The sequence below is a fragment of the Drosophila serrata genome, unplaced genomic scaffold (assembly GCF_035046125.1).
Source record: "Drosophila serrata isolate PLE 108 unplaced genomic scaffold, ASM3504612v1 contig_276, whole genome shotgun sequence".
In the NCBI taxonomy this organism is placed as follows: Eukaryota; Metazoa; Arthropoda; class Insecta; order Diptera; family Drosophilidae; genus Drosophila; species Drosophila serrata.
In genome coordinates this window covers 11,073,451-11,096,811 of record NW_028257174.1, presented here as the reverse complement: position 1 = coordinate 11,096,811, position 23,361 = coordinate 11,073,451, and the positions used below count along the sequence as shown (strand labels likewise).

At 39.8% G+C, this 23,361-nt stretch overlaps 1 protein-coding gene across 7 annotated transcripts in view; it reads left to right on the top strand.

Moving 5' to 3' along the window:
• f (espin protein forked) overlaps positions 1-23,361 on the top strand; it is an 83,406-nt gene that overhangs the window by 53,543 nt on the left and 6,502 nt on the right. For 3 of the 7 annotated variants that reach the window (XM_086836486.1, XM_020949820.2, XM_020949819.2), the window contains 6 exons: positions 8,528-8,866; positions 16,576-16,759; positions 19,238-19,420; positions 19,490-20,719; positions 20,785-21,235; positions 21,297-21,617. In XM_086836486.1, coding sequence (XP_086692612.1) covers positions 8,528-8,866; positions 16,576-16,759; positions 19,238-19,420; positions 19,490-20,719; positions 20,785-21,235; positions 21,297-21,617 — 2,708 coding nt within the window. Of the gene's footprint in view, positions 1-4,599; positions 5,733-8,527; positions 8,867-15,336; positions 15,811-16,575; positions 16,760-19,237; positions 19,421-19,489; positions 20,720-20,784; positions 21,236-21,296; positions 21,618-23,361 lie in introns of those variants that run through there. The other 4 variants (XM_086836488.1, XM_086836487.1, XM_086836490.1 and 1 more) reach the window with 3 other exon arrangements.

The following is a 23,361-nucleotide window of genomic DNA, read 5'->3' as shown; positions in this document are numbered from 1 at the left end:
TCATTATTTATTCATAAAATAAGGAAGAAAATCATAGCTAGAAAAGTCTGAAGTACAATTGTTTAACAATCATAATTGATTTATTTATGTAGGAAAAATCTAGGAAACTTTGATTATAAAATATCTATATAATAATGTCAAGTTATTATTTCAAAAAATTTGTCTACTCAGCTTGATTTCTATTAGAAATTATTTTAAAGAAATGTAGGTTAAATAAATACAAATTTGTTAAGAGAGAAATTAACGTAAACAATATTATTTAATTTCGTTAAGATACGACTTAAAACAATAAGTTGTTACCAACTCTCTACGACTTCTGTTCAAGATAAGCTAACGGTTCTGTGGTTATGATTATGCTAATCCCATTGAACTGAAATCCCCAAATCCATATAAACAATATATTTACAAACAATCCTTGCGCAATTTTCACCATTAGCCCCCAGGGCAATGTGAGCCAAGAGTAAATATAAATATAAACATAAAAAAATATAACAAATAAATTTATATACACCTGTGGGGTGTATTATTATTGTTATTATTATTGCCATTGAATGTATGTCACTGAATGCGATTTCTGCAAGCGACATTTTTATGTTTTTGTTGTTTTCTGTCAACCTTCGGCAAAATTTGAATTTGAATAGGAAATACGTGAAATGCGGATGGCACTGCCACTATAGCTATAGCTTTATAATGTGCTCTGTTATATTTGCATTATGAACAGCCACCTCAATGGCAGCCTTTCTAAGCCAACTGTCAACTGCCAACTGCCATCTGCCAAAAGATCACCTAATGGCGCTCATCTTTGGCCCGGGCATTTTTCATTTTCATTTTCATTTCTCGGTGGCCTTTGTAGGTCAAAAGGGAGCGAAATGATTATGCAAACCGAAAGCGAAAGAAGACATTCGGTCGACAGACTTTTGGCATTACTCTGGACCCTTAATAAAACTAATTAATATTTTATTTGTTTCTATAAGTTAAGAGCACAATTTGTTTAGGCAAAACCCCAGGAAGTTTGTCTAATTTAAGTAATAAATATTTATTAAATATTAAGGTGTTACCTTATTGTAAGGTTAGTCCCAGCGGATGTGGGTCTACGTAATTTTAAAATATTTTTTTTATAATTTGCGTAGAATGACACCTATGTATATACTGGACTAAGTCGCCATTGAACCAGAAATCATGAAAACTCTTCACGCCAACTGAGCACGCTGTCATGACGCATGTTCATTCAATGCACAGGTGGAAAAGCCAGGTGAAAAACGGTGGATGGAATGGGGGCAGGGTTGCCCAAGGGTTGCCCAATTGTTAAGCTCAAGAAGCTGGAACCCATTAGGCGGCTCCCCAGGCGCTCTTCAATTCATTTATTTTCGCAACGCTTGAGTTGAGTCCATAGAATTATGCATAGATACATATATATATATATGTATATAGACACAAGTACTCGAGTATATATATAATTGATATTTGGCATGCTCGAGACGAGTTCTTCATGTGGAAATTTGCTAGAAATAAAAAAACTAACTGGCTAACGAGAAGTTTGAACGTTATACGGATATTTTGCAACTTAATTACAGGTTTTCTATGCAAATTAGTTGAAGTTGTTCAGTTAAGGCTACTTAGGGGGCTATGGTGAAATTAACTTCAATTGAAAATATGGTCATCTGAACTAAAAACGGTTTCATTTCAATAACTTTACAACTTAAATATAAGGTTTAGGAAGTATATTATAAAATGTCAGCTATATGATATAGTAAGTCCGATAGTCATAACATTTTACACAAAATTCTAGATTTATATATAATGGCGATATATCAAATTTGGTGAATACCGGAAAAGGTATAATAGTTCTTCTTAAAATTTTCCGATCGTTCCTATGTCAGATATATATATGTATATATATAGTCTACCGATTCGTCATGCTCCGAATTATATACTAGTAAAATTATTAAGAACAATAACTCCATACTTTCATTCAAACAGCTTAAATTTGCTCCAAAACAAATCTCGCACATGTTTGCATATGATTCCCAACTGCTTCTAACATCCCCGGAACGAAGTGACTACTACCAGCCAAGTCTCAGATATGTGATGTGTTACAAAAGTTGCAAGTCATTGTTTATTAGTGTTCAAAGTTAGTAACTGATCATAGATACTTACTGTTCAGGGTTAATTATTGCTCATAGTTGAATACTGATCATAGTTACTTACTGATCATAGTTACATTCTGTTCAGTGTTACTGGTCATAGATACTTACTGATCGTAGTTACTTAATGTTCATTGTTACTTACTGATCATGGTTCTATAATTCGTCCGATTGCTCCTATGTCAGCTTTATATATGTATATATAGTCCACCGATTCGCCATGCTCTGACTTATATTCTAGTAAAATTATATAGAAGAAAAACTCCATAGTTTCATTCCAATAGCTTGCTTTTAAATTTGTTCCACATCTCGCACATCTGAACATATGATTCCCAACTGGTTCTAACATCCCCGGAACGAAGTGACTTCTGCTGGCCAAGTCTCAGATATGTGTTGTGTTACTAAAGTTGCAAGTCATTGTTTATTAGTGTTCAAAGTTAGTAACTGATCATACATACTTACTGGTCATTGATACTTACTGACCATATTTATTTACTGTTCATAGATACTTAATGTTCAGAGTTAGTTACTGGTCATAGATACTTGCTGTTCAGAGTTACTAACTAGTCATAGGTACTTGTTGTTCATAGATACTTATTGCTTATAGATACTTACAGGTCAGAGATACTTACTGCTCAGAGTTACTTAGTTACTTACTTACTTACTTAGTTCCAAAACAAGTCTCAAACATCTGTGCATATAATTCCCAACTGGTTCTAACATCCCCGGAACGAAGTGACTGCTGCCAGCCAAGTCTCAGATATGTGTTGTGTTACAAAAGTTGCAAGTCATTGTTTATTAGTGTTCAAAGTTAGTAACTGATCATAGATACTTACTGTTCAGAGTTAACTATTGCTCATACTGATCATAGTTACTTAATGATCATAGTTACATTCTGTTCAGTGTTACTGCTCATAGATACTTACTGATCATAGTTACTTAATGTTCATTGTTACTTACTCATCATGGTTCTATAATTCGTCCGATTGCTCCTATGTCAGCTTTATATATGTATATATATAGTCCACCGATTCGCCATGCTCCGACTTATATACTAGTAAAATTATATAGAAGAAAAACTCCATAGTTTCATTCCAATAGCTTGCTTTTAAATTTGTTCCACATCTCGCACATCTGAACATATGATTCCCAACTGGTTCTAACATCCCCGGAACGAAGTGACTTCTGCTGGCCAAGTCTTAGATATGTGTTGTGTTACAAAAGTTGCAAGTCATTGTTTATTAGTGTTCAAAGTTAGTAACTGATCACACATACTGGTCATAGATACTTACTGATCATACTCATCTACTGGTCATTGATACTTACTGATCATAGTTAGTTACTGATCATAGATACTTACTATTCAGAGTTAATTACTGATCATAGTTACATACTGTTCATTGCTAATTACTGATCATAGTTATTTATTGATCATAGTTACTTACTGGTCATAGTTATTTACTTGTCATAGATACTTACCATAATTTATTTAAACCTGATATAGAGCTCATTTCGTGCTTTTACCTGAACCTGCCTCATTGCATTGTTAAATAATTTTGCCGACACAATGCCAATGGCCCGATGCTGGCAATTAGCTGAGAATAGAACAACGAACCCGAATGGTCGAATAATGCCAGCGTTGAAACAAATTTGCGATTGACTCCAACCATGGAGTTTAGTTAATATTATTGTTAGTTTTGTTTTTTTTTTTTTTGTTGTTTTGTATTTTCATGACGCGTGCGCAACCAAGTGAGACGTCGACGCCGGCAGAGGGTTGCCCCAGAGCTCCAGCGCAGGGCAGTCGTCAGAGTTGACATGGCAGTGAGCGTGAAAAATAAATAAATAATACAATCAGCGAAGGGGGTAGCTAAGCCCTCGCGACTCTTTAATGTTGAGCAAACAGCGATGCAGTACACTGCAAGAAAGTATGTTAAAAATAAGGCACTAAAAATATGTGAAACAAATTTACTAAATTACTTAACAATTTAGTTTTAGGTCACGAAAATGAGTCTGCTTTGAAGCATTAATAATATATTCTAAAAGATTTTAAAATATTATATATATTTTATATATATTATTATGTTAACTATATAAATCAACTTAGCGAAAAGGTTTTAGAGTAACTTTGTCATACAAATTAACTTTAAAATGGCAAAGAAAATTTTATAAAATGTTTAAAAATATCATAAAGCTCAATTTCTCCCTTAAAATCCCACTTGTATGATAACCAACTCATAATTTGTTCGAGTGCATAAGCAACAACAACACCAGCAACTCCAACAAAATAGCTCATAATAACAATAACAAAGTTAAAAAAAAAACTCTTAATCATGGCTTGGCGCTGACTGCGCAGTTGGCGCAACTTTTTGCATAGACATTGGATTCGTTTTTGGATTCGGATGCGGATTCGGAATTGAAATCGGAGTTGGAGTTGAACATTTTTTGGCCAGCCAGTGGCATTTGCGTAGCTAACGTCACGGAAGGCAGACGCGACAAACGCGACATTCCCAACGGAAACGGAAAACGTCAAACGGCAAACGGAAAACGTAAACCGGAAAACGAAATTAGAAAATAACGAACGCAACGCGATCATTAACAAACGAGAGCGGGAGCGAAGAACTTTCGGCGGGTCTCGGAATTCTGGTTCTGATTGGGAACCGGGGTTCTGGTTCTACCCGGTTGTGACTGTGGTTCTACCACCACGATGACCAGTTGCGAGCCGGTGATCGTGTGGAACGGAGCTCAGTTCACCGCCAGTAGCAGGGAGCTGGAGCAGCTGCGTCGCGACTACGGACTGGATGCCCGAATGCTGGAGGCCACCCTGGTGCCCCGCTACAAGAGACACAAACCGCAGGCGGCGGCCCGTAACGATTTCGTTAGGATCAGCAAGGAGACAGCGGCCAAGACAGTGCCCATCGTCCCAGAGACTGCCTCCGATTGGATTTTGAAGCAGGATCGGAGCACCAACGTCAGCCAGGTGAACTTCCCTCCCTGGGCGGGAGCTCACTTTGATTTGGTGCCCTGGCGTCGTACTCGATCTGCCTTGGATCTCACCTCTGTGGCGGACTACAACCATGGTCTGGTCGATCCCAAGTCCCTCAAGGGTTTGGAAAAGCTTGAGCTAAGACACCAGCGACGGCGTCTGCAACGGGCCAGGACCTCACAGCAGGGATTGAGGCGACTAGTGCGCGTCCGCCTGATTTTCTCCATTGAGCTGCGGCACAAAAGGATGGAGGTCCTGCGGAAAAGTGCCCTGCCCGTGCGGGTCTTTGAGCAGCGGTTCGCTCTCAGCGAGAACGAGAGTGCCGCCTATGAGCGGGTTCTCCTGGATGCCAATGCTGGCGTGGATCAGCACGTGGGCTACTTTAGTCGTCGTCAACTGCAGCAGAAGGATCGTAGAGAGCCTGTCGAGGAGCTAGTTGTGGATTTTGCCAGTGAAACGGAAGCAGAAGGGGAGCATGATCAGGAGCAGGAGGAGGCTCAGTATGCCACAATAGCTGCCACGCCGGAGAAGGGCGACAAGAAGGAGTCGCAGGAAACCGGCCAAGTGCCATGTGTCAAGTGCCGTGATATTGCCATCAAATTGAGGTATTATAATCAGTTGATGTTGATAAGAATTCGTATAGCTAAAGACCATATATTTTTTTCTGTGCAAAAGAAATCGACAAACCAAGTTCAAACTCTGCAAAATCAGAACAGAAAAACGGTGCTTAAAAATACACACACGCGCCAAAATCAATTAACCACAGTGAAGTGTCATTAAAATGAAACCCAAATGAGAGAAAAGTGTTAAGGTTAAATGTTTGGGAATACGGGATATATATTCTCTGATTTCTTTTGTAAATATTCCTTAAAATTACATTTAAACTCTCAGCTCACATTACACCTTTCATGCTAATCAGGCTTGTTCTGATTATTCTGTTAATTAACTAATTATTTTATTGATATATCTTTAGGTGGTTTTGCAAACTCTTGGTTAAAACTCCCAGTCACATGCAAATTTCCCACAAGATGGTTTTAGCTTCCAACTGCCAAGATTTCCCATTAAACATACAGAGAGACAGGCAGACAGATCTTCAGAGCTTCATTTCTTAAATGATTATTTTCTTCCGTTCTCGGTTCTTTTATTTTGTATTATTTTTGCTTAGCTTTCGCCTCTCTTTCTCCATCTTTTTCCCTTGTTTTCATATTTAAATATTCAGAAACTAATCGATGAATGAAGATGCTTTCAAGAGCAGGTCAATTATAATAAATAAATAAATATTGGCTTAAGTAAATGTAAGGTGAAAGATATGTATTTATATTCAAAATAAATACAGGAATTATTTTGAGATACTTTTGGGACATATTAATTATTTGCATATATATAATACAGTATAGTATATAGTAATAGCAATAATTTATACAAAAAGTAGAGTAAAATTGAGCTACTTTCTGCCCCCAACCACAAAAGATATTTCTAAAAAAAGACCTTAAATTCACTTAAAAAATCTTTATATTAAATACCTACATACTTAAAGATATTTAATTATCCTAAAAATTATATCACAAACCAAGGATCAGTTGATGTTTAGACCTCTTAACACCCTTAGCTCTGGCACTCTATAATTTTCTTAACCCCCTTTGCCACTTTTGTTGGCCGAGTGGCCTGCAAGCTGGTTGCCAAATCATTTATTTCACTTTTTTTTTTCATTGTTTTTCTGAGCAACAGTTAGTGGGTTTTGTCAGATTTGTTGGTTTTGCTCGGTTTTCGTGGGTTTTCTGTGGGTTTTGTAGCACCTGTTGCCCTGTTTTGTTGACACCTGCTACCACCGGCCCGTTTCCATTTTTCCGTTGATGCAATAAACTGGAAGAAAGTGTCGTCTTCGCGGCTTTCTGTTTCTTTATGGGAAAGCAAACAACGAACAGCGCACAACAATTCACAAACAAACACATATACAACAAGGGGCAGCAACAAATGCCGGGTATTTTTTTTCGCATTTTAATGCTCTCTCGGCTTGTAATTAATTTGTTGTCGTGTGTTTAGTATTGTTTTTTGTCAAACATTATCATTAAGCTGGTGATTGTTGCCGCGGAAAACGGCAATCAGGTGAGTCAGCAGCCGCACACTTGACCTGGTTTAGTGATTCGGAAAAGGGCACCCAGTGAACCCAGAGGGAGCTGCACTTGGTACAAAAAGTACATATATCTGTAGACAGATGCAATCAAAATTAATTGCCAGCACTTTCCGCGGCCAATTTATTAAGATTTTAATTACAAGGTGAGCTTAAATGGCTGTCAAGAGGGAACTACTAGGCGTTAGTTCGTAATTATTATACCTTTGCAGGGTATTATACTTTCTGTCAGAAGCTTGAAACTGTGTGAAGGAGTCATTTCCGACCCTATAAATCATATATATTCATGATCAGCACGAACAGGCGAATCCTTCTAGGCATCAAGGACAGAAAAACAAATTTTGTAAATTTTTTCATAATTTTAGAACAGGTTTTTACATTCTTTAGATTTTGAAAAATTGACAAAAATGTTTATATTTTTAATTTAATATTTTGGTATGCAGATTTATTAACCTATTTAAAACTAGCACAGAACGGCTTTCCGAATTGAAATTAATGCTTTTTTCGTCTAGTTATGAGTTTTTTAAGCTTTGGGTTATGAAGTGATTTCAAACTCCATCCTTTTTTTGTGATTGTAGCAAATAGATAACGTTTATTTCTATATTTATTTATATTTTTATTTCTATATATTTTTATATCTATATTTATATAAGTTTCTATACGTAATCTATTTTTATTTGCTAACCTAAACCATAAAATTAATATTTTTTTAAATTTATACTTTTATTTACCTTACTTTTGTTATAAAAATGCATATTTTAAATGCAAGAAAAGCTCAAATGTCCAGCTTTTTGTGATAACTTCGCTTTCGTTTTTGCACGCACATTGCTTCAGATTCAAGTTTGTGTCTTAAGTCTTTCGTTTAGCCTGCAGCAAAGTTGGCTGCATTTTGCTTTTTCCAAGACGCTTAAAAGTAGGCAACATTTTATATTGAGTCTCCGGTTTCCTCTCAGTCTTAGTCAATTAATTTCTTAAGGTAATGTTAATAATATAGGGACATAACTTTTATATGTAATTCAAATAAAATTTAATAATAACATTGAAATTTAAATATGACAAGTTGGTAATGAAGACCTTACATAAAGAATTTTTGACATATTAATTATACAATAATATAACTTACAAGAAAGTAGGGAAACTGAAACGACATTAAACAATGATAATAAGCTCATTTGGTTAAAGTAATGTCTTCTTCAGTATTCTTTTTTTATTTATTTTTATGTCATTTAAAATTAGTTTGATTTTAATGTTTCTCCTCTCTTTTTGCAGAACCATAAATGATTATGCGCTCAGCTCGAATCCTCACCTGAATCACAGCAACAATATCAAATCGAACAATCTGCCTGGCAACAAGATCTTAACGAATAATTCAAACAGCAACCTGAGCAGAATGCACGCCCACCAGCTGGACTCGTACCTGGGCGGCGTGGGCGGAGTGGGAATGATGAACTTGGGTAATCAGATGGGCAACCTGGGCCAGATGCATCATCCGGGGAGCGTTTCCGGCAGCGAAAGACCCAATGGAGGAGCACTGGCTCTGCACTATGCCGCAGCCCGAGGTTGCCTAGACTGTGTCCAACTGCTGGTGGCAGCATCCGTGGATATTTGGTGAGTACAACCTCTGTTACCTGTTATTGGTATCTATAAGATACTTTGTTGGAGCTGAGTTGCACGCAATTTGTTTGATTTTTTTAGAGGGGTGAAAGCTTTTCAGCGGTTCTTTATGTTCATGTGTGTCTTTCTGTGGCCATTATCGATTGAGGGGAAATCGTTCGCCCGATCGATTGCTAGAGTCCACTTTGTGTGTTTTATTATTTCCCCGAGTCGCATTGCATTACCATTCGACGAGTTTCTTTCTTTCCATTTACCTGCATTCATTATCTGCACTCGTCCAGTTTCTATGCCACACTTCTGGATGAATAATAAGTGTATTACTTTGTGTCTTTCTATGTCAATTGTATTAATTGTAAATGCTATTATATAGAGGATAGTCATAGGTGAAACAGTACAACATTTTGAGTGTACCAAATCTGAGGTAACGATCTGATTATCATAAATCGAATCAATCAAAGCCCAACACACCGCAAAGACGTTGATTGCTGGCATCAGTTAATTAAATGCACTAATTAAAGCCTATTAGCTCATTCAACAAAGTAGAAAGAACCAAAGAGAGTCGTGGAAAAATCGAAGAAGGCCTAGGAAAAACTCGCAACTTGCAACTCCAAGTGGGCCAGCGATCCATGGACTCACCTAAATTCCTGCAGCATCGGCTGCAGCACGCGTCCAAAGCTGATTCATTTAATTGTGGCAGAATGGGAATCCGAATGCCCGGCCAAGGCAAGCCAGCCAAGCGAGATGCTACCGCAGATCGCAACCCAACCAACAAGATCCGAGTCCAAGTCCAAGTCCAAGTCCCAGTCCATATCCATATCCATGTCCAAGTCCGAGTCCATGGTGTGCTATTTTCAATTGAAGTCAAACTGGAAAACTGGCAGCGCCACAAAGCACCGTTGCAACGAGTTTCCCCCATTCGAGCCGAAGTGGAGCAACTTCGGACTGGCCAAGGAATCAGAATCAGAATCAGAATCGGCCTCGGAATCAATGCCACAACCGCCTGACTCTCCCCCCAGAGTCCACTCCAACTCTCGATCTCCCGGCCTGAAATTCATATTTATAAAGCGCCAAGGCAGATCAATTGACATGACAGCTGACACGGCGACACAGAAAGCAACAAGAGTGAGAGCGAGGGCAGCTTTAGGTTATAATCTAGTTAAATTAAAAAAAAAGGAAGTATAAATACTAGAATCCAATTTGAAAATTCAGATAATTAGTAGTCTTAAATTTGTTGTTTCATGAACATTTTACATTTAAAATGTGTCTGATTTACTTAGAATGAGATGATTATCAGCTGCATATGTATGAAAAAAATCTTGAAGCATATCTTAGAAGAATCTAATCCAAATATTTAATTTTAAATATAAGACCATGAATTTTAAGCACATTAGCTTTATTTAGTTTTATATATTAACATTTCAATCTAAGTTTAAAGTTTCAGTTTAGTTGTTTGAGAACCTTACAGTCCAACCTCGTCGCAAACCGTTTGATAATTTAGCCAGCAAAGTCACCTCAATGAACGAAGCTGCTGCTTCTTGTGTTTGTACTACCAAAGAAAACGTGGGTAGTTTAAGGAGTACTTCTTATTTTTATAATGTCACTTATAAAGGATTTCTTGAGTACAGTAACCACTCCGTATACTGAGTGGTTAGAAACAGCTTATCTTTTATAATACAATAAATAACTGAATAATTTCTAGGCACACATTTTTGAACTATCTAGTTCCTTGAGTGAGGTAATCACTTCATTTACTGAGTAGTTTCCTTGAATAAAGTAATATCACTCCATTATATGTTTAGATTTCAATATATTATCAATGCAATTTAAGAATTTTTTCAAACTTTTAAGGATTAAAAAATTTGTCTTAGGATTTGTAAGATTTAATATATATGCATATGTATATATTATGTATATGTATATATTATTTAAGCGTAAGCTGTTTCTATCTATTATCTTAGAGAAGCACTAGAAATAGCTAAAAGTTGGAAATCCATTTTAAATATCCTCAAAAGGATCTAAATTTAGTAGAATTATTACTAATTGCTATCATTTTGGTGGCTTTAGAAACCTCTATCAATTTCTGTTTCTCCACCAACCTATCAAGCCGCCCTCGTCGTTGGCCATTTGATAATATTGCGTACGGCGACAGCTCGAGCTGGTTTGCCAGCCATCTCCACCTCCCCCTACTCCACCTTCTCCTCCTCCGCTGTCTCCTCTTCCTCCTTCTTCAGCTGGAGAAGAAGCCAAAGCGGGAGCTGCCGAAGAGGAAGCAGTGTGGCGGCCACTCGATGGCGTTTGGCGTTGGTCCGCAGCGTTAGACGCTCGGTGGCGCTGGCTATTCGCGTTTGGCTGGTCGAGGCGAACGGTGCTTTCGTTCGTGGGCTTCGTCTGTCTCTTGTGGACACGGATATACATACATATGTGCAGATACTATATTCATATATACACAAGTATATAGTTATAGTTATAGTTCGTGTTAAAGTTGTTACCGTTTACCAGCAACCGTTACGAGCAGCAGTAGCGGCCATAGAATGAATTTAAATTTGAATTCGGTATTCAATGCTGGACTCTGTGCGGTTTCGTTTCGAATTAAACGCTGATGCATCAGATTGCCCCCGCCCCCGCGGGCAGCAGCAGCAGCAACAGCAGCAGCAACGGACAACACCAACTAAATTTCGCGCTTCACAGTATTTCAAATGCAGTTAACGAATCGGAACGCGAATTAATTAACAGTTTCAGTAAACCAAAGAACCAGCAACACCCCACAAACAGTAGCCACAACATCTGGCTTAATGCCCAAGCCAGCAGCAACAGCAGCAGCAGCAGCAGCAACATCTGCAGCTGCAGCAGCAGCGGCAGCAACATCTGCAGCAGCAGCAGCCGCAGCAGCAGCAGCAACTCATCCAGTAACCGCAACCATGAAAAGGTAGCCACAGCTGCTTTTGGCCAACACTCAGTTGCCACTAATCGATTGGCCAAGGCAGCCACCACATGCCCCCAAAGGATGTTAACCGTCTTTTTTTCGAGTGTCTATTGTGTGTGTGTTTGAGTGCGTCATATTAAAAGTACAAAAACCATGAAAGTGCACACAAAAATACAGTGAGTGCGTTGTGCTTGGTTCAAATATGCAAAACATATGAGTGTTACCCAAAATATAACACAAAATTGTGAATTCAAGTTAAAAGTGAAAAAAAAACTAATGAAACTTATTTGGTTACAAAGATACCGTAAAGTTTGGCTTACCTATAGAGATCTTATCAAGCCCCAAAGAGTGTCTTTCAGTTTGAAGGAACAAAAGGACCAGAAAAAGCCAGCGGAGAAAATAACTATCGAAACCCCCTTCAAATAAATTAATTATATTAAAGTTATGGGAATATATATGAGACAAAGTAGTCTTAAACTTACAAATTAAAGGAATATATAGGGCAGAGATTATGGAACTTCCGAATCAATAGCATTTATCAAGGAAAAGTTGTTGTTTAAATGTATCAACAACGACAGGCTTTAGATAGTAGATTTATATTTTATATACATTAGTTAGTAGTTGTTCTAACGAATATATGCTTTTATCTATATATACAGATATGTATTTAATTCTTAAAGAGTGATATAGTAATTCATATTGGTACAAAGTTCTCTGAACTTTCTATTAAAACTGACCAAGTGAACTCATTACAATCAAGCCATATATATAGAATATAACCCCTTGAAGAAATCCATAGCAGACTGGATAATCGCTTAAGAACTTCCCACATAGTATAATAACGTTTTCTAATTATCAAAGTATCTCTTTGTATCTATATCTGTATCTGTATCTTCATCTCCCTGGGGTCCATTTGTGTCACTCGCATGGCTTTCATTCTGCATTCTCTCAGCGATGGACAATCGTCGATTGGTAGATTGTAGTTGGTAGATGGCTGATTGTTGATGGCTGATCGTCAATCAGCAATCGGTCTGAGGCTCAAGCACGCAAATGCACAATTAAATAAACGAGTCTATAACTGTCAACTGGCATTTCTAACGAGGCTTCTCCTTCGTCCAATTACTCCCCAATTATGCCGCCTTTCGTTCGGTTCGCTTTTTAATTCCATTTTCTGCCTGGCCCCAGACACATTAAATAAATTAAAAAATAATTATTATAGACTATAGAGCATAGAGAGAAGAAGTGAGGCTAAATTGGGAATATATATATATAGATATACATATATATCTTTCTTACCGTATTTTCACCTACAAAAGAAGACACAGAAACAAAAAACAAAAACAAAAAAACAGCGATAAAGATGAAAAATCAACTTTAATTGGTTTACAATTCATTTCTAAGCGAGAAAAGCTGGAAAATGTAACAAGTAGTCCGAAGTCGGACGAAGAAAGCCACTCCACAGACGCTGTGTGCGATGTGCGATGTGCGATGTGCTGTGTGCAATATCCATGAAGTCGTAAGCCAGTTGACTAAGTGAACAGATACTAGTATCCGTACCATAGCCACAGCCACAACTACAGCCATGACCATCATCATCATCACCATCATGACGCCTTCGCCTCCGATCTGCCTCGGAATCTGGCGGAAAATCTGGAGGCGAAAGCACCGTGGAACGTGACTGAGAGGGTTTACCCTTTAGGAGAATTTCTGACTTGAAAGATATAGTTATTGGGAGTATATATAATAAATGTTAGGAATATATTTATATTCAAACTAACTATTTGAAAACTAAGAAATTAAAACCATTAATCAGCTTTAAACCTTAACAAAAACAGAGATCTCAAAATCCAAATTGTCTCAAATTATCTCCAATCCGCTACAGTTTTAACAAAGATTAAATATAAAACTAAGGAGACATTTACTGCTCTAACTAAAGTCTTTCCTGACTCTCCTCCTAAACCAATTTTGGCCAATGAAGAGCTTGACCAACTGCATCACACTGCTGCTGTTGGCCTATAATTTTGGCCAGACAGTTTGTGGCAATATCTAAATTGCCATGATCAGTGGCCATAATTCTACCGTTGCTGAAAAAGAGGTCCATATACACAGACAGAAACACACCCACTCTTGCCCCACTGTTCCAGATGGAAAGCCAGCAGCACCTGTAATGCGAGCAACACCATGGAATAGTGGCAATTGTAACACAGATACAGTGAGAGAAAATTATAGTACCTACTAGGGGATGTATTTCTTAGGAAATATATATTACATAAAGAACTTTTCTATAAACTTATCTATAGATAGATTTTTTCATAACCATTTGGTAAGATTTCTTCAAAATATAATTTTCAATACCCAAAAAATCAAGCCAAAAATATAGTAAATATATAAAATAGATATTTATGTATATATTTTTATTGAATATTTGAATAATACATAGAAAAAGTACCCAAAAACTTAGGAAAAAGCTTTCTTTTGGTTACTATCTGTATTTTTTGCAGTGTAGATTTTTAGCTGGGAGTCAGGCGTAACTTACATAGAGAAACGTTTGGCAGTCGCCCGGTCTCGTGCAGTTTTTGTTTCGCTTTTAAGCGTTAATTTCACCAAAAAAACTAGATAATATAACAAAAACAACAAACAGAAAGTACAAGATATGTATAAGAAATTATAATGTATATAAAAGAAGCAGACTGGAGTTTTGCTAGAAGTTTGTCGAGCAGATCGAGCATCGAGGCTTTAATCACAGCCCAGCCACTTGGGCAGACGGACGGAGAGCTGTCTGTCAATATAGAGTGATATAGCTTTTTTACGGCCCTGGGGATGATCCAAAGACTTTCGATTTCCTACTGATATATTATGATCCATGGAGGAGAGATACACAGACACAAACTCGATATGCAAATCAAGGCACCGAGAAACCGAAACGGGCCGCTATTTTATGTTGGTGATTTTTCCTAAACCAGTTCCATAATTTCGAGCTCTATTTTTATGTGTACGCTCAGTTTTTTTACGTATGCTTAACGGTACTAGGAAAATCAAAGATATATATACAACAACACACAAACCGGAAAATAAACCAAGTGACAAACGAAAGTGAAAAGCCAAAGCACGGGAAAAGATCTCTGAAGTGAACTTGAGTGAAATTTCCAAACGATTTTCGATACAGTTTTTTAGTGAACCGAACGGTAAGCCAAGGCGAATAAATTAAATCGAGTTAATATCGAACCTGCAAAAAAATTCCAAGCCAACACAAGCACCAAGCACTGCCACCGAATCCCTGAAGACAATATATATAAATAAAAGGATAATGTTTAAACACTAAAAACCCACTGCAAGTCAGAGATTCAAACCGACTTTGGATATTTGTATTGAAACCTCTTGAAGGGGAAACCCCCCGTTTGAAAGCCCCTTGAAAAGGTTTCAATATTCCTCCAAGCCAGGCACACTCAAACACACATCCCCACCTGGCAAATCAGATTTCCTCCCCAACCTGAACCATGCCACATGCCATCACCTGCCACACCATATCTTCCTCCGGCAGCTACTTCTCCACGATCAACGTTAAGAAGGGCCTGCTGGGCCGGATGACCACAAGCCTCACCTCCTACCGTCGCAGCAAGCAAAAGTCCAAATCGAACAATGACATCCACACCATCATCGCCACGGAAGTAACCGCGGCCATACTCAGCACCAGCGTTCACAGCAGCGGTTCCGAGGATATCGAGGAGGGGCACACGCAGATCGAGGATCAAGCCAGAACGTCTCCGGATTGCGACCCGGAGGAGACACGTAGGGGACACAGTGAGCAGGAACCGAAAGGAGTTGAGGATCAAAGGATGGAGTCGCAACATCATCATCCGCATCATTCACAACGCAAGTCCGCGGTGGAGGTTGTGCGTCAGCACCAGCAAATGGACGAGGACGAGGATCCCGAGTCCAATGAGGACGACGAGGCCACGCCCATGATGAGCGGCGTGGGTCGCAAGGAGCAGAACAATCGTCGCAGTGTTGTGAGGTGCGAGGGGGAAATGGTATTCATATCTATCTATTGGATACGTTTTTTTAGGGTTGTTAAGTATTACCTTTGAACAAAGATAAATTAAAAATTGAAGGGTTGAAAATGACTTAAAGAGTAAGGAATCAAGCCACTTTTAATAAAACTTTATTTATTTTTATTTTTTCAACTAGCAACATGACAGAAAGGCATGTCAACTATCAGAAATATATTCCTAATTATATTAAAAATTAACAAAACCTTTCGAATCCAGTCTAATTTGGGAATCTAACCATATTATTTTGCTTATGATTCCTCTGGTATTAAATGAAATAAATTATTAATGATCATCTCCAGCATTTTCTTAACCAATTCCAATCTATAAGTTTATTATCCAACAGGGGTATAATCCTTTTAACAATATATCAAAAGATAGGCTTTAAAAGCTGTGAAAAGGTTTTCCCACACACACACACAGCTCCCCTTCTCTTTGTAATCGATCGATCAATGATATTCTTCACATAAATAACAAAAAAGAGAGGAAAAACTGGAAAATATAGAGACTTTCCAGTGACCCAAACACTTCTTTGCAATCGCTAATGACTCTCGGAATTAAACTTCTTGCAACACAATTTGCCAACTACATATTTTTGGCAGGCTCACAAATTCGCGCAACTCCAATGCTCATTTAACGATCTTTTTATTTATCGCTAACAACTAATTGAATGTTTTTTGCCTTTCTGTTTTTCCGCTTTTCTGCCTTTTCCGCTCTCCGACGGATTGCAGCGCCAATACGCAAATGGACAACGATGTCACGCCCGTCTACCTGGCGGCGCAGGAGGGCCACTTGGAGGTGCTCAAGTTTCTGGTGCTCGAGGCCGGCGGTTCGCTCTATGTTCGCGCACGCGACGGCATGGCACCGATCCATGCCGCTTCACAAATGGGCTGCTTGGATTGCCTCAAATGGATGGTGAGTGCCCAAGTAGTAGTAGTCGATGCTCTGCATCCATGTTGCTCCACAAAAAAATTCGCTTTTCGACCAAAATCTTCTGGCTCTGGTGCAGGCAATGCAGGTCAATTGCCAGATCAAGATGCAGTGGGGAAAATTCTAAAGACTTAGGAAAATGTATGTATTTAAATCTTAGCTTGACTTTTTTTGTGGGTTAAAAGAGCTTCTGGCAGGCGTGAAATATATTTAGGCTTTAAATCTAAGCCTTGACTTTAGTCACAGCAAACACAGGAAGCTGTCTTGAAAGACAGACAGCCATAATGTTTAGGATCTGTTCAGTTAATGTACGAATCAATGAGGATTTTCTTGGCTTTTTAATAGTATATTAAATATATAGATTTATGACTCTTAGATACATAAAAATATGATTTCAAAGATCATATTAAATGTTTTATTTTAGGTTTAAGCTCAGTTAAAACAGTTTTTTAAAACATAAACGACTTGTTTTGGAAACTCAGAAAATATATCTTAATGTCTTATTAAATCCTCTTACATGTAAATATCTAGCAAAATTTATATAAAGTCTTAATGGTATAGTTATTTTCCTTAGTGTAGAATCGAACTTGTTTCTTATTTTTGTTTATGTTTTTTTTTTCTTAGAGACTTCTGGGGTCTTTGGGGTCCTGTTTCGGTGATTTTAACGGGGTTCCTCGGTCTTTTTCGACCAGTTTGTGGCCGGTTCCGGACAATTTATCAATTGGGGAATGCGTCTGTTGCTGAGAGAGGGAAGGGGATCGCAGGAGGAGGCCGAAAGTGGTCACATGCAAAGCGAACTCCAGTGCACCTGGAAGCAGCCAGCAGCACCTCTGCGCTAACAATGGCTGGAGCAGCAGAATTTTGTGCAGCTTTTTTTTTGTTGTATTCAAGATCATCGCCAGAGGCGCGTTGGCAGTTGGAAATCACCTTTCTAAATTGAACTAAATAGTTTTCATTTGCGACGGCCAACCACTTTCCACCGAGTAGTAGTATCTGTGAGATACTCGGCCGCAGAGAGACGTGGTAACACCAGGAGCCGAACCGACGACAGCGGCGAGCAATGGATTCATCTGTCGGAGGCTTCAACAGCTCTTCGCCGGGACAGAGACGTGAAAAATCAGCCAAAGTATTCGCGTTTTCAGATTGATTGACCGTAACGGACGGCTGCCGCAGATAGCTAACATATTTGGGCTATTTAAACAAACTGACTGAAGTGGCACTAAACGATCGGGGGTATATAAACAGGCACCGGTGGTTGGTCAGTTAACTGGGAAAACTTTGTAATATTACGAGCAATTTGTTGTTCAAGCCAATGGTTAATAGGTGTTTATAGATTATTAAAAGCTGTTAATACTTGGAACTTTATAGATTGGTTAAGGAGGATAAGCGACTAACGAGGGTTAAGTGTGAGAGATTTGTAAGCCATATAAAGGATTAATCGAGAAGTTTACAGAAATAGCAATAATGTTGCTTAGAATCTAGGGTACATAAGTATTTTTTACTTCAATATTGACTTATTACCCATATTCTATTAGAATTTTTTATGTTATCTTGCTGGGTATTGTTCTTTTAGTCAAAAGCTTGAAACACAGTAATAAATCATTTGCGATCCTATAAATCATATATATTATTGATCAGCATCAACAGCCGAATCGATCTAGCTAACTTAGGATGATTAAAAATTATTATAATTTTTTCCGAAATTTTTAAGGGGTTACATCGTTAAAATTGAAAAAAAAAAAAGCAATAAAAAAATTTTTTTTTTTTCTCTTCATATTGAGTATGCAGATTTATAAAGGTACAAAAAAATAACATAGGACCGTTTTCCGATTTGAAATTAGTGATTTTTTGGCCTAGTTGTGACATTTTTAAACGTTGATTAGTCAATAAAAATGGTCATATAAAATTATTGATAAATATAGACTTATAATTTTAGTCAAAAGCTGGAAACTCAGTGAAGGAATCTTTTGCGACCCTATAAATCATATATATTATTGATCAGCATCAACAGCCGAATCGATCTATCTAACTTAGGATGATTAAAAATGATTATAATTTTTTCCGATATTTTTAAGGGGTTACATCGTTAAAATTGAAAAAAAAAATTCAACAAAAAATTAATTTCTTTTACATTTAAAATTGAGTATGCAGATTTATTAAGCTACAAAAAACTAACATAGGACCGTTTTCCGATTTAAAATTAATGCTCTTTTGGCTGAGTTATGTGATTTTTATACTTTAATTGTCGAAAAAATTGTCTTATAAAAATATCTGTTATTTACCGATTCGAAGAAAGCTAATATTTCCGATTAGATCCGAGTCCGGGTGGATCCTATCATTCAATTTCAAACTGCAACGGTATATAACCCACGGCTTCTCTAAGATAGTTTCCTTTCCGGTTAATATAAGTACTTCTTTCAGTCTTCAATTACCTTAATTTGTCACTTTTTTATCCCTTAAAAGGTTCAAGACCAAGGCGTAGATCCCAATTTGCGAGATGGCGACGGTGCCACGCCCCTGCATTTTGCTGCCTCCCGGGGCCATCTTTCTGTAGTCCGTTGGCTCCTCAATCACGGAGCCAAATTGTCTCTGGATAAATATGGCAAGTCGCCCATTAATGATGCAGCCGAAAATCAACAGGTTGAGGTAAGTTTTAGCTACTATATATATTTCAGAAGATCCCTTTATGTAATGGAACCCATTTTTACTCGACAGTGCCTAAATGTTCTGGTGCAACATGGCACCTCAGTGGACTACAACGGCAAAAGCAGCTCGCAACGCCACAAGTCGCAGCAGCAACTGCATCAGCACCACCAGCAGCAGCATCAACATTCGCAACAGCAACAGCACATGAGCAGCAGCTGCAATTCGAACTCAAACTCGTCAAAGCAGACAAGTCGCAGCAACACAATCAAGTCCAAGTCCTCGTCCACTCTGAGCTCCGATGTCGAACCCTTCTATCTGCATCCACCGGCCATAAATGGCGGAGCCGGAGCAGGTTCGGGAATGGGAATCGGTATGGCCATGAGCATGGGCATGGGCATGGGCATTTCTAGGAAGAACAGCGATGCCCTGTACTCGCAGCAGTCGCGCAGCTCCTCGGAGAAGCTGTACAACGGATCCTCTTCTCTGGGTGGCAATCCGGGTAACAATAGCTCCTCTGGAGGCGGTGGTGGAGGAGGAGGAGGAGCCTTGCTGCCCAACGATGGGCTGTATGTTAATCCCATGCGTAATGGCGGCATGTACAACACGCCCTCGCCCAATGGCAGCATCTCCGGGGAATCTTTCTTCCTGCACGACCCGCAGGACATCATATACAACCGGGTGCGTGATCTATTCGTGGACTCTGACTGCAGCAGCAGCGTAAAGCAGCACGGCAAACTGATGCAGGCGAAGGCAGGCAACGCCATGACTATCCAAGCGGATGTCCACTCCAGCTCCAGCGGTGCCGGCAGCGGCTCTGACGAATCCGTCTCCATCTCGTCCAGTTTCCATTCCCCGAAGCAGCAGCAGCCCCATGGCCACCAACAGTTGCGCAGCCAGAGCTTCCATCGTCACGGCAGCAGCAGCAACATTAGCAATCTTGGCAATGCCAAGGTCAACAATTACAAGGCGCACAAGGGCCTGGGAATGGCAGTCGGTATGGGTATCGGTGGTCCTGGCAGTCAGAACGGCGGTGGAGACCATGACTACGAGGATATCTATCTGGTTCGTGAGGAGTCACGCAAGCAGCATCAGCACCAGCACTTGCAACAGCAACAGCAGCAGCAGTTGCAACATTTGCAACAGCAGCAACACCAGGCCAACCAGCAGCAACAACAACAGCAGCAGCAGCATAAATACAATGTGGGACGTTCGAGGTCCCGGGATAGTGGCTCCCACTCTCGCTCCGCCAGTGCGAGTTCCACCAGAAGCACGGATATAGTGCTGCAGTACAGCAACCATGTGAGCCACCTCAATAACTCTTTTCCTGAACCATAACACAATTCCTTCTTGTTTCTCCCTTTCAGCACTTGAACAACAAACGCAATATCAACAACAACAGCACCAATAATATTGCCAATAACAACAGCAACAATAATAATAACAATAATAACAACAACAACAGCCTGCTAAATCGCAATAAATCACATTCGATCATTGGCCTGCACAGCAGCAAGTATGAATCTTCGCTGAAGGACAACTACAGTGCAAAGAACGTGAATCTAAAGAATCAGCTGCTGAACGGTGGCATCAAGAGCGATACCTACGAGAGCGTCTGTCCACCGGAGGATGTGGCCGAGCGAACCAAGCAGACGCACAAGAACTCCATGATCCGCAATAATCTGGCCGAGGCCTCGGCCAACAGCAACTCCAACTCGAACTCCAACTTGAGCAACATGAACGGTGGCGGTGGCAACCAAAATGGGAGGATACTCAAGCGCGTCTCCTCGGCACCGCCCATGCAGAATGTGGCTATTGGTGAGTAGAATCTTCAAGTTCTTTCAATATCCGTCTAATCCAACTTCTGATTCCCCTTTAGTTAATGGACCACCGCCACCGCCCTTGCCGCCACCACTTCGGGCTCCCCAAATTCAACAGCGCAATAGTTCCACTTCCGAGCAAACGAACAATAATAACAATATTAGCAGCAGCAACAATGGCATCTACAAGAAGAATGCATTCGGACCAAATCAGTCCCCTCCAGCCGGAGCTCCGCCCCAGGTTCCAGCTCCAAATCCCACATCCACTGGCAGTGATGCCGTCGACTCGGACTCAGGGCTCGAGGTGATCGAAGAGCCAAGCCTGCGACCCTCAGAGCTAGTGCGAGGCAATCACAATCGCACCATGTCCACCATATCGGGTAAGTAACAAAATCTAGAATTAGATCTCACCCGGCCAAGTTTGCCTGGAAAAATATGTATGTCAGCTTTACAGTTTAAGGTCATATTTCAAGCCTATCTCTCGTTGCCATACAATAGTTTCAAAATTTTTCCGAAAGCTTCAAACTATTTTAGCCAAAATTGGTCTGAGGTGGAGTCGGCTAAAGGGTTGGGTAGGGGGCTGTGCGATGAACAGTGACAATGGTAGCCCAGAGTGCAGTTCTTCCTCCTCCTCCGAGGAGGAGGCCGCTCCCCAATGGTCGGATCCCTCCGAGGGCAGTCCAGGCAGGAGCTCCGATATGGATACTTGCAGCTGCGAGACCTGCAGCAAGGAATCTAGTCCGGGACTAATGGGAACCACATCCACTGATGAATTAGAGATGGGGCCACAGGAGCAGTACAGAAAGAACACTTGCATCATTTATAGTCCCGGGAATCCCACGCTCGTTCTCGACTCCACCGATCTGGAGACGTTGAGCGACCGGGACTGTAAGATCTTGCAACATCATCTTTCTGGCGTAAAGGTGGTGGGCTCAATGAGTCCACTATGGCCAGATCCTTCCATTCTCATTCAAGGAATGACTGTCAGGCCAACGCCCAGTGCCTCCCGGGCAAAGTTCCAACAAAATTTCATATCTCCGTCAGTGAATGTTTCCTGGAAGGGCTCCGGATGCCGCCAGTGCCCCAAGTAGCTGTTAAAGCGAAGTACAACGTCATAGTTAAAATTCAATTAGTGTCCAAACATTGAGGTCTTTCACCTCTCCACCGGGGGTTCCGCATCAACGTTACCATAATCATCATCAACATCAACATCATCATCATCCTCATCCTCGCTGATCGTCGTCAGTGGCTTGTGACTTGATTGATCAATTGGGGGGAGGGAAATTCGCCAGTCATGGCCATGGAAATGCCCTGCAGAGTTGGAAAAGTGGCAAACCTGATCGGCTGCTGCCTCCGAGGTGCTGCCTCTAATGGTTAGCCTGATGGGAACATCTTGATTGCCAGTCGATGGATGTTGGATAATCGATACGTTGACGGCCGTTGCACAATTTATTTATTTACTTATTTGTTTGATATCTTACATATTATTTGGCAAATGCAAGTTCTTTGGCCACCGATTATATAGATTTGTTTCGGGGGTGTTGCCAATTATATTTTGCCCAGGAAAACGGCTGTTTAGCCGCTTGACTAATTATTAATTAGTATGAAGCTTAAATAGCCGGCTTCCTAGCCAATTTGGAGGCCTTGCCAGAGACAATACCCCATCATTATCACACTATAAGTATCGGGATCCGACTTAATTGCCGCAATTGCAGTCGTAACTACCGAAAAAAAATACAACCGAAGAAAAATGCGAATGATAGCTGCCATGTTTGACATGTGTTTGGCTCCGATTTTTCATTTGTTAATTGACCATTATGGAAGAGAAAGGGGGAGGAGGAACAGTAGGAGCTTGGAGTAGCTCGGAGGAGAGGTTTTAATTGAGCCAACGTTCACACGATAAGGCGGCAAAGATCCGTGGAAAAAGCAGCGAAAACAAAGAAGTGGAAGTCGTTTCAGTTGGAAAAGTGGAAGTGCCAGCGATGAAGCGAAGAAAATAATCCCAGCCACTTGACTGCCGTATAAGTCATAAGGTGCACTTGGGAAAATCTTAGACTAGGTTGGGAAATTATAAATATTTTTTTAGGGGGGAGATTAGGATTATCGGAAGTTCAAATCAGAGTC